This window comes from Denticeps clupeoides, chromosome 12 (assembly GCF_900700375.1).
Source record: "Denticeps clupeoides chromosome 12, fDenClu1.1, whole genome shotgun sequence".
Taxonomy (NCBI): Eukaryota; Metazoa; Chordata; class Actinopteri; order Clupeiformes; family Denticipitidae; genus Denticeps; species Denticeps clupeoides.
Window position 1 is genome coordinate 16,178,738 of NC_041718.1, and position 14,051 is coordinate 16,192,788.

The window sequence follows — 14,051 nt, forward strand, 5'->3', positions numbered from 1 at the left end:
TACGGCTAGTTCTGTAGGCGTGTGTTTTCAGTACCTGGCTGAGGGGGGCGTGTTGCGTCAGTCTATCCAGCGGCCGTGTGTGATGCTGTTGCAGCGTGAGCTGTGTGGGGGTTGCGTGTGTGGGGGGCAGGGGCTCGGATCGGGTTCGGCTCAGGGGTTTGTGAGCTGTGGTGGACACCAGCCGGTCCATCAGAGCTGGGTACTGCATGGGCACTGAGGCCAGGCTGGGCACTGGAGCACAAACATGGTGTTTTATTTACACATTAGTGCTTCACACAGAGCCCAATAAAGTCTGACAAGTGATGAACAGGGGTTGGATTTAGGCTGACACTTTTGTGTCAGCCATCTGATTATCTGTTAAATTTCAACATGATGAAGCTGCTGATGAAATAATCAGATTGGCATTTATTCATTTCCCTTTATTTGGGAAGTTTTATTATTATGACATAATTTATTTGTGGGTACTACCCTTATTAGTTATATGTTTCTGATGACAATTAGATTTGTGATTCAAATGTGATCAGTAGTTTAACAAAGAATGAGTATGCAGAAGCCCATCAATGGGGATAAAAGGGAAAAACAAATAAATATTAGGGCTGCACGATTTGGGGAAAAAGACATATTGCAATTATTGAGATCAATATTGCGATATGATAAAGGACACTTGCTTGTATATCAATGAAAAGTCGCATACAAATTACTAATAGTGAAAGGTTTCATTTCAAAGTGAAACATAAAAACTACATATAACAACTTGAAATGCCCAGTGCTTTCAAAATACAATATTCTACTAAATTAAATAATCACAAAAAACTCTTTATATTACTGTCGAACGACAAACCCTGGTAAGGCTAAACAACTGTTTTGATTATATTTGGCCATTATAAAATCCTGTATTATAGTTCTTACGTTTAACCAAAACGTTTTTTGGAGGCTGACTTGAACACAGGGATGCATAGCTTTTCTAGCTTAGCTAAGGTTAAGATTTGTAAACTGAGGTGAATTTCTTTAGGAAACCTTCAAAGTTTGAGAAGAGTTAACTAAACAGCTAAGAAAAGTCTACATAGTTAATGCCTACGTTTAGCCAAAACGTTGTTTGGAGGCTGACTTGAACACAGGAATGCATAGCTTCGCTAGCTTAGCCTAGCTTAGCTAAGGTTAAGACTTACAAAACGGGATTTTATAATGGCCAAGTATATTCAAAACAATTGTCCAGCCTTATCTATGAAATGTAATCCCCCAGGATCTGGTTTGGAGCGTACAGCGGTTTGTACAGCCCCAAGCAGCACAAGAGTGAGGCATTTTTATGCACTTCTCTCCATAGACATGTATATGCTTCACGCCACAGCAGAGCCTATCGCAATATGGCATATGGCACTCGCATAGACATCTACCCAGATGTCTATGCGAGTCACGAATCTGAGGTCTCCATTGAACTGAATCGAAAGTCATGTGACCGAACAAGTCAGATTCGACTGAAGTGAGACTTCAGTCAGCTCGCAAACTTTGAGAGAATGAGTGATATGTTGCCAATCCAATCCATGTTCTAATAATTTAAATCGCAGCTTTTTGCGTTCATGTAATCGCACAGACTGACATCGCGATTACGATTGCGATTAGATAAATCGTGCAGCACTAATAAATATGTAAATAAATATACAAATCCTTAACTTAAATCTTCAATGTAATTTACAAAAAGTGTGCAGGGTGCATCTTAACGCTATTATTCCACACTAAATTAAATGGAAGGACAACTGAAAGAATTGGAAATTATATACTATAATATATCTTTATGAGCTTTACATATCCTTAAATTACACAAATCTGTAAGAATCATTATATATGTGTGTGTATGTGTTTGTTTGGTTCATTATTGGAGTGTCAGATATCCACAGTCTGAAAATATTCCATAAATTCTTTCAACACTGCAGGGTTAAAGATAAGCTGTAATTTCAGCCCCATTCCTCAGCGCTTCGCTGTCCAGTCTCATGCTGGAATCGGGCTCAGGTGATCATTATCGCGCTGCGTGTGGCACTGTGTGGTGTTAGTAGACTGATGTGGCATGCTGAAAACGCAGAAGGTTGGAATGAAAGAAATGTAGGACGTGAGGACATTTGGCACAAACCAATCCGGTCCTGTAGGAGCTGTCATTTCTAAGCACAGTTGCAGGGGGCAGTATAGCACATGAAAAGTGTCAATTGGCATGAGTCTAACCTGTGAGGATCTGTGTGTGAAGCAGGCCGGACGGCTCCAGGATGAGCACTGGCTGTAACCGGGAGGACAGAAAGCCGGCCAGTTCCTGCAGGGCCACAGGGGACGAAGCATAGGGTTCAGTCATAGTGATTAAGTTCGCTTAATGTTTAAATTACCCACGCGCTGATTAAATGACGTGCGCCATGGGCCCCTCGGGCTGAACCGCCTTTATCAAATGTCTCTGATTAAACATAAGAGCCTTGGCACTGACCATAAACAACGCTCATGCTGTTTCATATTACGCCGGGCATGGAAAATATTACAGAAGAGGCTCTAACCTCATGTGGCAGGGTGGTAGGGAGGGGCAGCACGCCACTATCTAGTGGCAGGCTGTCGTTGGAAGAGCTGCAATCAGAGACAGGAGTGCTGCTGCTGCTGGGAGAGGAGTCAGCTGTAACACACACACACACACAAACATTCACACACAGACGGGGGATAAGGTCAAAATTTGAATAGGAGCGTTTCCATGGTAATGAGTCACCAGGTAAGCATGGGTGTTGTGAGATGATGTGTGTACCCATTGCATCTGTGTGTCTGTGTTTGGAGCGCAGTGGATTCTGCCGGCTGCTGCCCTTCCTCAGTTTCGTCTTCACTTTCAAAATGGGCTCGGATGCTGAAATAAAAGAAAAAGAAACATTTGTCACAGTGGAGGCCAAAGTACAAAATGCATTACACAGGTGTCATAAGTGTGTAACTACTGCTACATAACAATATTTATTGATGCCTAAACCTTCTCCAACACTTAACCCCAGAGATCTCTTAAGTGCCTTTTATGTACTATTATTCTAGGCTACATATTCATCCCATTATCTCATACGTACAGTCTGTATTTGTGCATGCATGAGTGTACCTGTCTGGCTTGTTTAGTATGTTACAAGTCATAAATGTGTGCTAATAACACAAATAAAAATTCCTTCTGCATGCAACATACTAAGCAGAGTAAAGTCACTCTGATCCTTTTCCGGTTTTTAACAGAAAAATGTCCCCACTGTCACTAAAATTCATGGTCTCCCAGTCTCTGTGAGGACATTTGATGACTCACTAAGCTACGAGAATGAGAACAAAAATATCAGTAATAGGGTCATTTGCAGGCAATTAGTAAATCATTATGAAATCATATCAGATACTTGGTCCAGATATCAGTGCATGGCGACCAAGTTCATTCATGTGTTTATTCTGTCAAGCGCTCACACGGCTTCACAAAGACATTAATCAGACGTAACCTGAGCGGGACACAAGCAGGCTTGACACCCATGCATTGTTACCAGCCGTCAGGCACAAAGAACAGGGTGTGTGTGTGTGTGTGTGTGTGTCTGTGTTAAGGGTTCTGAGAGTGCAAGACTTGAGCTGGCAAACAATGAGATAGCAGAAATACCACATGTGACAGAAACCAGCTCAGACAGTCACACACACATACACATAGAGCCCTGGTATTACACATAGGCCACATTGTTCTCATCAGGTCCATTTTAACACCAGTGTTATGTAACTCTTCTGTTCCCTTTCTATTAGTGTCTTGCTCTGTCCGGCAGGCAGTGACGATTTATAAATGGGTTTGGCTTCCTGAGTTTACACTGCTAGCTCTATCAGTCGCAGGATCTAAGAGTCAGACTCCACAAGGATGTGTGTTTTTTTGTGTGTGTTAAGCTATATTTAATTATAATAGGCAAAAAAAATGTGTATCTGCTGTGCGTGTCTACATGTGTTTTCAAAGCGTCTCACCTGTCCTCCTCAGGGGTCTGTCCTTCCTCTCCTCACTGTGTAGGGGGGTGGGCGGGCTGACCACAGGGCACTTGGGTAGTCTGTCTGGGTCAGAGCCCAGATCCCTGAAACAGACACACACCATGCATACAATTTACAAGTGCATCTACCTACAGCAATGTCTGAATAACTGAGTAATTAAGAGCATTTATGGCTCCTCATGGCGAGGTATGTATAATTATTCATACACAGGGACAATTCAAAGTGCTTTAAAAATATGAAATGGAAAAATAACACAAAATAAACAAATCTGGTCATAGAAGCGTGATGAAATTAGATGATAGGATCCAGTTAAAACCACATGACATCCATTTAACATCTCTGTGAGGTAACCAGACCCTCATCCATTTGTAGATTTATAAACCAGCATCAATGTTTTCAAACTGATTCTAGAACAGAGTGTAATCCAGTGTGAACTCGGTACACTATCTTCTGGTTCAGGTCCTCTGGAGTTACATCAGATGAAGCTGGTACATTATACCATTCCACCATTCCATTTCTTCCATCAACCATGGCATGATGGTATAGTGAGGTTGAGCAGAACTGTGTTAATTCTGACCTGTAACCACGGGGCGGGGTGCTCAGAGGGGCAGAGGTGGTCCTCTCCAGAGCGGCCTGCTCTCTTTTCTTCAGTAGAACCCGCTGCAGCTTCTGCTTTACTGCCGCACTGGCTACTGCACCTGTCAATCAGAACAGAGTCTGAGATGAAGGCCCAACTACAGCACAGCTACAGAGTGCAGAAACAACAAAAAATGTCTGTTGTTCACAAACCTTTCACATCTATTACAATAACTGCATCATTTCACAGTATAACAAAGCATTCCAAAAAATCAGACAATACAAAAAACGCAGACACAGCTAATGAAAAGTCATCAATAAAACATTCATACATATGCAGCATTGAAATGACAACATGCGTCGAATATGAGAGGACCAAAGCTGCAGCTAAAGATATCTCTGGAGATGGGATGTTTTGGGACATGGAGCAGACAATGGAACGGGGCAACTCAGGGCTGTGTAATTCCGAACGCCTCTTGCATGGAAACCGCAGCGAGGCAGAGAGAGGGTGGGAATGCAGGGCCGGTTCGCGTGACTGAGGTCTGAAGGGAATTTGGCTTGTTGGTTTGAAGTTCTCTTCAGCAGCATTCTTCCACAATAACCCTCTTCCTCTCAGATATTTATATGTTCAGTATCTGTGACACTTGAGATACTTAAAGAAGCAAAAAAAAAGCTAGGGGCCAAAAAAAAAAGGAGGAGGAGAAAAAGAAAATGTTGTTGTTGGCTTGTTGTCTGCTTCCCTGTTTTGGATGTACACTTCCATGGAATCACAGTCATTACACGCAGCCAGGAATTCCCCACTAAAGCTGGATGAGTGGAGTTCAGGTGTCAAAATAAGAGCTGGCCTTTTTTTCTTCCGTTCCAGTGCTTTCCTCTGCCTCAACAGAGTTTTAAAAAAAGCAAATGTGATGGTTTACTTTCAACAGAGAGACAGCGAGTTAGCAGACAGACAGATAGATTTCTGTATTCCGAATCACTAGGTGTCGGTGTGACGTACTCTGCTTGCTCTTGTCTTTGTGCCACAACTGCTGTAGTTCCTTTTCTTTCTCCTGTTCCCTCTCTTTCTCCCGCTCCATCCATTTCTGTTGCCTGGCGAACTGAAATACATGATTTTTTAAAAACATTGTGCACAGTTTTGACATTAAAACACAGACTACAGAACAAGGACAAGGTGTGAACGGAGGAAGTCAAACAAATTGGCCACACCTTCAGAATAGTAAACATTATATTTGTGACCTTCCACATTTGTGACCTATGTTTAACGGAGAGGGAAAAATCTAAGATAATATGAGATTGGCACTCTTGGTGTTTTTTCTATTTTTACATAATTAAAAAGTCATGTTAACAAGTAATTATAATTCATGCATGTTACTGTACATTAAAGGTCCCCTATCATAAAATTTGTGAGGTTAACATTAATATGAGTTTCCATAGCCTGTCTCTGGTTCTGCAGTGGCTAGAAATGGAGATAAGTGTAAAGAGTGTTTTGGCCATTCTGCTTCGCCGTTCAGAGAGCAGCACAGCAGACGGTCGAATCTGGAATTTGTCCCCTTATGTCGTCATAAGAGGAAAGGTTACCTCCCCTTTCTCATGCTTTTTCCACCCAGAGAATTTCTCACCCCTCCCACCAACCGTCATGGCTTCCAAACATGCAAAGCATTACAGTTGGTGGAGGATTAAATGTGAAAATGATTGGATGTACAAATGTATTTTTTAGTTCCATCAGGTAACACTTTGAAGAAAATTAGATCAATTCGATTTTTTTTTCTGGAAAAAACTCACACACACAACTTTCTGTCTGTGCTAAACATAGTGTTTGGTAAACGGTGTGGATTTCCTTGAAAAACCCCTCAAATTCTATAGACCGTTCTCCTCCTGGTCCTGTTGCTCTCCTCCTCATTCATGGAGCATTGGTGGCCTAGCGGTTAAGGAAGAGGCCCCGTAATCAAAATGTTCGAATCCCGATCCGCCAAGGTGCCACTGAGCAAAAGCACCGTCCCCACACACTGCTCCCTCGGCGCCTGTCATGGGTGCCCACTGCTCACTAAGGGTGTTAAAAGCAGAGGACACATTTCGTTGTGCACTGTGTGCTGTGCTGCAGTGTTCCACGATGACAATCACTTCACTTTCACTTGCACTTAAAGGTACACTCGCTTAAAGACGAAATGCAATTGGGGGAAATCTCATTGTGGGACTCGATCAAAGTGGCTGTAATTCTGTAACATGGCTGAATTTTGGAAAGAGACTTCAGATACAGTTTTACACTAAGACCGATATAAAAGCAAAAAAAATTAGCAAAAAGCCAATCAAACATTCAGATGCTGCTGAAAACCACAACGGTACCGTGCTACCAAGAGCTGAAAAGAGCAGCGTCACTACACTTCTTCCAGCGTCACTACTTCCTGCTTTGTCTTTATTACCGGAAAATGGGGTTTGTGGTCTTTTTACATGATGTTATGACATGCATAACCATCATTTTGAGGTCACTGTCAACAACGAGTAGCTCGCATTTTGTTGCTTGACCGAAGACGGACTTTACTTGCACAATACTGGCTGAGGTGCTGTACCAGTGGACGTTCTAACTGACAGAAGCTATGATGAACATCAAATATAATGCAGTGCAAAAACCAAGGCTGAAGGTCAAAATGGAGCATCATAGTTGTACATAAATCATAGTTTTGATGCCTTCAGTGAGAATCTACCAGTGTAAATGGTCATGAAAATAAAGAAAACACATTGAATGAGGAGGTGTGTCCAAACTTTTGGCCCGTACTGTACTGTATGTATGGGTCACTTCAGAAAAAAACTCAGTGTGTTAAATTCAACATGTTACGTGTCAGGGTAACGGCTTAGTAACCAGATTGGTAGTGGCTGTGTGTGATGCAGTGTGTGCGTGTTGCTGCCAGTACCTGTATATGCTGTTGGGAGTACTGGGAGCAGACTTGGCCGTTAAAGGGTCCATAGAAGATAGGGTGAGGAGACAACATGGCCGCCTCGCTGCCGGTTCGCCGCTGTCCCACGCGCAGGTCCATGGGTGACGAGGCCTGTCTTACCTGGAACACGCTGCCGCTGCCCACTTCAACATCCACTGCGAGAGGGAGGGGAGGGAAGCAGTGAGTAGTTAGCGTTCATTCCTACATTCTCTTTTATTACCCCCTGGTAATATTCCCCTAACATTCCCATAACAAAACCTTAACCCGCTTCATCTGTCAGTCAGCCCGCCTCTCCGGGCTGATCTCAGGCCGGCCCCCGATTGGCCACTTTCTCAGGGGCCTATCAGGTGACCCGCTTCAGGTATCACTGCGCTGTGTCGTGGCAGGGGCCACTGTACACTACAGACACCTCGGCTTATACGGTTACGCCAGTCCCATTCAGGAAATATTCCGAGATGGAGAACTACAGGATGCAAACACGCAGCTAGGGGGGGGTGGGGGGGGGGGGGGGGGGGGGGGGGGGGGGTATCATTTCATGGAAAATATGTGTGGGGATAATGAAAGCCAAGACCAGGGCGCCAGGCCAGATCTTCAGGGGGCAACCTAAATTAATAACAAGGATGTTCATATGACCGCGCCTTTGCGATAAATTCTAAACGGAACCAAATACTGTGCATGAAGTCTTTGTAAAGTACCTAACAAGTGTGCGGGCCAATAAAAACAACCCAAATAAAGGTGTGTGTGTGTGCGTGTGTGTGTGTGTGTGCGTGTGCGTTAGCTTGCGATCAACACTCTGCTCGCCATCCTCCTGTTTAAAGAAACACTGGAACGGGTCCAAAGCCGGGGAACAACAAGTACCGGCCAACGAACAGCAAAAGCGGCGTTACCAAAGTGAAGTGTGGGAGAAAGGAGGAGTGTGAAAAGAAGAATGAAGGAAGTGAAGGGGGTGGAACGAGGGGATTAGAAAAAGCGCGAGGAATTGGGGTCAGAGCCATGAATCTTTCACTTATCAAGTTTTTTTTTTCTTCTCTCTTTTCTTTCTTGCAAGAACGCTGCTAAATTTAGACTAAACCCGCCACCAACCACCACCGACTCCCTCACGTACGGGCAAAATGCGGCAAGTTGGGGAGGTTCAGGTCAAATCGGTCGGCCTCTCCCACAATTAATACAAAACTCGTTCACAAATCGGCCGTGACTCAGCGGGGACCCGAAACGTCCCGTCACCAGACGAATGATTACGACTCTTTTACATGTGTGTGGTAGTGAATGCTGGCGAATGATTCACAAACTCGGCTTGTTATGGTTGAGCGTAGTCAGCATTTAAGGACTGGTTTTGCCGCCTGCCTCTACGGCTCTTTTTTTTTTTTTTTTTTAATCAGGATATGAAGAGAAAGAGAAAGAGAGCGCCTGGCACAAAGACGGCGAGAAGGCCGGCGGAGGAAATGTACCATCGTGATGCCAACAGAGTGTAAAATTATTCAAATCCCAGCGGAGAAATAAACCTCAACTTTACTGTAAGCCAAGCTGGCTGACTGGAAACGGACGAGGGTTGGTGGGGGGGGAGACAAAAGAAATCCCTCCATTCTTTCTGCAGCGCGAACAGAGGGGATCACCACGACTACAGAACCCGGCGGAACCAAAGGTTCCAGTTCTACTTTCAATAACAGTAGAGCCTAAAATGCCTAAATCATTAGTGGGCTTTGACAGGGCCCTTTCCTTATTTACAGGGATTGGCATTCAAAATATCAGCATATATTGCTATAATGTACCTTAGCCAGGGAACAATTTTTTTTATTTAATTGTAGAAAACCTATGGTAATATAGATTTGAGAATGTAAAAAGAGGTAAACAACTAGACTTGTCTTCGTGGGTCTATATCCTCTAAACAGGCAAGTCCCGGAGCAACTTTTCCTTCAGAAGTCGGTATGCACAACAGCAAACACGGCTATTTACTCAGGCAGATCATCTGACAGACGGAAATATTCCTCCCAGTCTGGTATCCCCCTCTCTTCTCGTCCTTATTTCCCGCTGATCTCTTTCTTTTTCCACAAGAACGAGGCCGGCGGCTGGACGTCAGTGCATTACTTACATCACATGCGGCCAGGCGTCTGTGATTAGACGCTAACTTGATTAGGTCCCTGTTAAACCGTTCAATAATTCACAGCAGTGTGCCAGGGCACGCCAGCCACCGAGGAGGGTTCAAGTCACGCACAGCATCGGGCGGCTCGTACACATGAGAAAGAGTGACAGCCAAATCTGAGGGTCACATGACCCCGCCCCCTCCAGTCAAAGAGAAAAGCACATTATGTATTGAACAGTGGTTTTCGATTTCCTCGTCCCTCCAGCAACAAGAGTCTCGGAAAACAGACCCCGCTCCTTCCCGATCCTTTTACCGCCGGCAAAAAACAAATCAGCGTGGGTACTTTACATGGCACACAACCGGTTCCGAATGAGATAACCCTTCGCTTGCCCGCGCCACACTCTCACATCACAGGGGACGGTGCATCGGTGGGCCAGGTCACCCACACAGGACAAAAAAAAAACACACACACACACACACACACACACACACACACTGTCGGGTGGAAAATGGAAGGCACTAAATCTCCTGTTTGCAGCAAGGCGCATGGCCACATAAGGGCCTGAGTCGAAACCATCACACCACAGACACATTTCATCAGCGTGCCACTGCTGGCCAGAGCTTTTTAACAGGAACTCCTGCAGCTTAAATATAGCCACCAGGTTTTATGAGTGTTCCTTTATCTCTGTCATCTGTCATTTCTGTTCTGCAAAAGGGTTTGAAAAAAAAAAACAAAAAAACACGAAAAACAAAAAAAGATCCCTGGCTGGTTTCCTGTCTACCCGCCCGCCACCCTCCAGAAAGAAAAAAAAAAGAATCAAACCTTATAGATCAGATCTTTAAATTTCGGGCAGAAAGAAAAAAAAAAGCAGAAGTCGCGTGTTACCGTTCCGGTCTCCCCTCCACGCGCCGAAACCGGGGCGGGTCGCCATGGCGACCGCGCTGCTAACCAGGAAGTGCTCGACTAAAATACACGCGCGATGGGGGGGGAGGAGAGCGGCCGCTTCCTGTTGCTAAAGTTAGCCTCGTGTTTGTCTCGTTTTGGTCGATTTACGCAAGCGCGCTCTGCTATTTCCGTCGCCCCGAGTTCCCCGACCCGTTCCGGGGAGGCTCTTTTGTTTCATTTTAAAATTAAGATGCAAATTTACCATCAAGTGTAAAATATGCGGTTTCGACTGCGTAATAAACGACGACGTGCATGCTTTAAAAAAACAAGATCCTAGATCTGGTTTAATTAAATGTTCTTTACATGTGCTGACAACAAAATCACACAAAAATTATCGATGGAAATCAAATTGACCAACCCATGGAGGTCTGGATTAGGAGTGTGGATCATGCTCAAAATTAAAGTGAAAGAACACACTACAGGCTGATCCAGTCAAAATGAGGTTCAGTAGTGTGTGTGGCCTCTTTGTGCCTGTATGACCTCCCTACAATGCCTGGTCATGCTCCTGATGAGGTGGCGGATGGTCTCCTGAGGGATCTCCTCCCAGACCTGAACTAAAGCATCTGTCAACTCCTGGACTGCCTGTGGTGCAAAGTGCCGTTGGAGGATGGTGAGACATGATGTCCCAGATGTGCTCAATTGGAGTCGGGTCTGGGGAACGGGCGGCCAGTCCATAGCATCAGTGTCTTCATCTTGCAGGAACTGCTGACACACTCCAGCCACATGAGGTCTAGCATCGTCATGCATTAGGAGGAACCCAGGGCCAGCATATGGTCTTACAAGGGGTCTGAGGATCTCATCTTGGTACCTAATGTCTCAGGCTACGTCTGGCGAGCACATGGAGGGCTGTGCAACCCCCCCCAATGAAATGTCACCCCACACTGTTACTGACCCACTGCCAAACTTGTCATGCTGGATGATGCTGCAGGCAGCAGAATGTTCTCCACGGCATCTCCAGACACTATTACATCCATCACACGTGCTCAGTGTAAACCTGCTTTCATCTGTGAAGAGCACTGTGCGCCAGTGGCAAATTCGCCAATCTTGTTCTCTGGCAAATGCCAAACGTGCCGCACGGTGTTGGGCTGTAAGCACAACCCCCAACTGTGAATGTCAGGCCCTCATACCACCTTCATGGAGTTTGGTTCATGGTTTCTGACAATTTGAGCAGACACATGAACATTTGTGGCCTGCTGGAGGTCATTTTGCAGGGCTCTGGCTGTGCTCTTCCTGTTCCTCGTTGTACAAAAGTGGAGTTAGTGGTCCTGCTTCTGGGTTGTTGCCCTCCTACGGCCTCCTCCATGTCTGGCCTGTCTCCTGGTAGCGCCTCCATGCTCTGGACACCTCGCATTGAGGTTCCATCCTGAGACTCCGTCTCATGCTACCATCAGAGCGAAAGCACTGGCAGCATTCAATAGTGACCAAAACATCAGTCAGAAAGCATAGGAACTGAGAAGTGGTCTGTGGTCACCACCTGCAGGACCACGCCTTTTATTGGGGACGTCTTGCTAATTGCCTATAATTTCCACCTGTTGTCTATTCCATTTGCACAACTGCCTGTGAAATTAATTGCCAATCAGTGTTGCTTCCTAAGTGGACAGTTTGATTTCACAGACGTGTGATTGACTTGGAGTTACACTGTGTTATTTAAGTGTTCCTTTGGAGAAGAGTATTTTAATAGATTAGAATTATTATAGAAAAAGCAGACGTAATTGCAGTATAACAATCAAGTAAGTTGTCATTTGGAACATTAAGGCATAATTTCAGTATTTCAATAAACTTTAGACAACTTTAATGTGATTTTAACATAAATTGTGAAAGCTGTAAACATTTTCGTTCAAATATTTTATATTTGAAATTTTTATAGCATCTTATTCCAATCAACAACCTTTATTGAATATGGCTTTTTAAAAGAATCAAATACTGGAAAAATAGAATTTTTTTAATAGAGTCTTTACTTTACCTGTCTTTTCCTTGCTCTGTAAAGTTAATGTGTGTATTTGTGAAAAAAGAAGCATGCAACCTGTTCTCAACATAGAGGCGTTTTGCCTTGTTATTTTTCATTAACAGAACAATCAAATTTCGTGTTAATTTGTCATTTTTTTGTCTCTAAGTAAGAATAGTTAGAAGAAAAGGCCCAAAAGATGAGTAGGTCTTTGGAAATTTTTGGCTGGCAATGTCCCAGGTTTGTTATATGTCAGTTAGAACTGAGGTGACCTTTGAAACAACAATTTTGCAGCATTGAAATAACGTTGCATAAACGTTACCAAAATACTAACATTTATCTAACGCAATAAGTATGTGCTGATAATTATTTAACAGAAAAGAAGAGGATGGGCCCACAGCATCAGCCCCACCCCAAAACACACCACCATGCATACACCTTACCGAGGCTACATCTGTTCCTCAGCACTGCGCTCAGCCGCGAAATGCTAAACTGGCCGTATACACCCCTCTCAACTGTCTGTCCGTCTCCACCCTCGAGAGCCTGAAAACTCTTATGGAACTCTTCGATATGCACGCGCACACACACACACACACACACACGCTGCTTTCCTCCCAATCCCACCCTCTTCATAACGCAGGAATCCACAGCTGTCAGGGACATTCAGTCCCTCTGCTTCCGAACAGCTGGATAAGCCATCCCTTTCCTTACAGCATCTGTGTGTGTGAGGCAGCGAGAGCCAGCATGTGTGTGCCTGCCTTTGCCAGCTTGCCATATTTATAGTGACTTGCGCATGTGTCGTTTCTGTGTAACGTGGTGTGTTTGGCGCGATGATCGTAGCGCTGTCCCGTGCACACACCTGTGGCACGGCATGGCGTGCGCGTGTGAATGCAGCGCGTGTTTGTGTGCCCTATTAATAGTGCCGGCCTGTCAAGCGAACACTTGTGAGTGCGGCGCACGCGTGTGCTCTCCTTCGCATCGCTTGTGTACGTGAATGGGAATCTGTGCCTATAAATACATGTTCAGCATATGCAACCTGCTGTCGGATATAAGGCGTCTTTGAGTGGCGCGCGTGTGACTAAAGATCAATGCGTAGAGGAGTATTTTTAGAACATATGGTTTCGGCTCGGACACTTAATTATTACCTTTGTGTTTTAGGATTGAAAAAAAAAAAAATTTAAATAACAAACGGCTGTTGCTGAAAAAAGCAACTCGAAGCACATCAGGAATGCCACGGATCCCGCTCCTGGAATTCCGGTGTTTGCGGCCGCCCTGCAGGTGTGCGAGGAGTGAGGTGCACCGTGCCCACCCCTCCCGTCACGCCGCCGCCGTCGTTATTTACAGTAGGCTCCACACTTCCGCGTTCGAAGCGGCAGCGTCACAATCCGCACGGAACTCTTTTATCTGAGTTAACCGTACACCTTTACAATGCACTAGGCCTGTGGATCGCTGTAAACACTGCATATTCAAAGCGAGGAGTTACAACTCGGCCTGGCGTGGGACCACACATTCTGCCGCGGGGCATAACCCAGCTCTCGGCATCAGACCAGGATTTTATGGTTTTACTCCACGTAA

At 44.8% G+C, this 14,051-nt stretch overlaps 1 protein-coding gene across 4 annotated transcripts in view; it reads right to left on the reverse strand.

Annotated features, from left to right (window-relative positions):
* hdac7a (histone deacetylase 7a) overlaps positions 1-14,051 on the reverse strand; it is a 34,492-nt gene that overhangs the window by 11,930 nt on the left and 8,511 nt on the right. For 3 of the 4 annotated variants that reach the window (XM_028999178.1, XM_028999179.1, XM_028999180.1), the window contains exons 2-9: positions 7,482-7,660; positions 5,570-5,669; positions 4,574-4,694; positions 3,976-4,079; positions 2,771-2,866; positions 2,532-2,644; positions 2,215-2,299; positions 35-231 (exon numbers count right to left, since the gene is read on the reverse strand). In XM_028999178.1, coding sequence (XP_028855011.1) covers positions 35-231; positions 2,215-2,299; positions 2,532-2,644; positions 2,771-2,866; positions 3,976-4,079; positions 4,574-4,694; positions 5,570-5,669; positions 7,482-7,660 — 995 coding nt within the window. Of the gene's footprint in view, positions 1-34; positions 232-2,214; positions 2,300-2,531; positions 2,645-2,770; positions 2,867-3,975; positions 4,080-4,573; positions 4,695-5,569; positions 5,670-7,481; positions 7,661-10,471; positions 10,534-14,051 lie in introns of those variants that run through there. The other variant, XM_028999177.1, reaches the window with a different exon arrangement.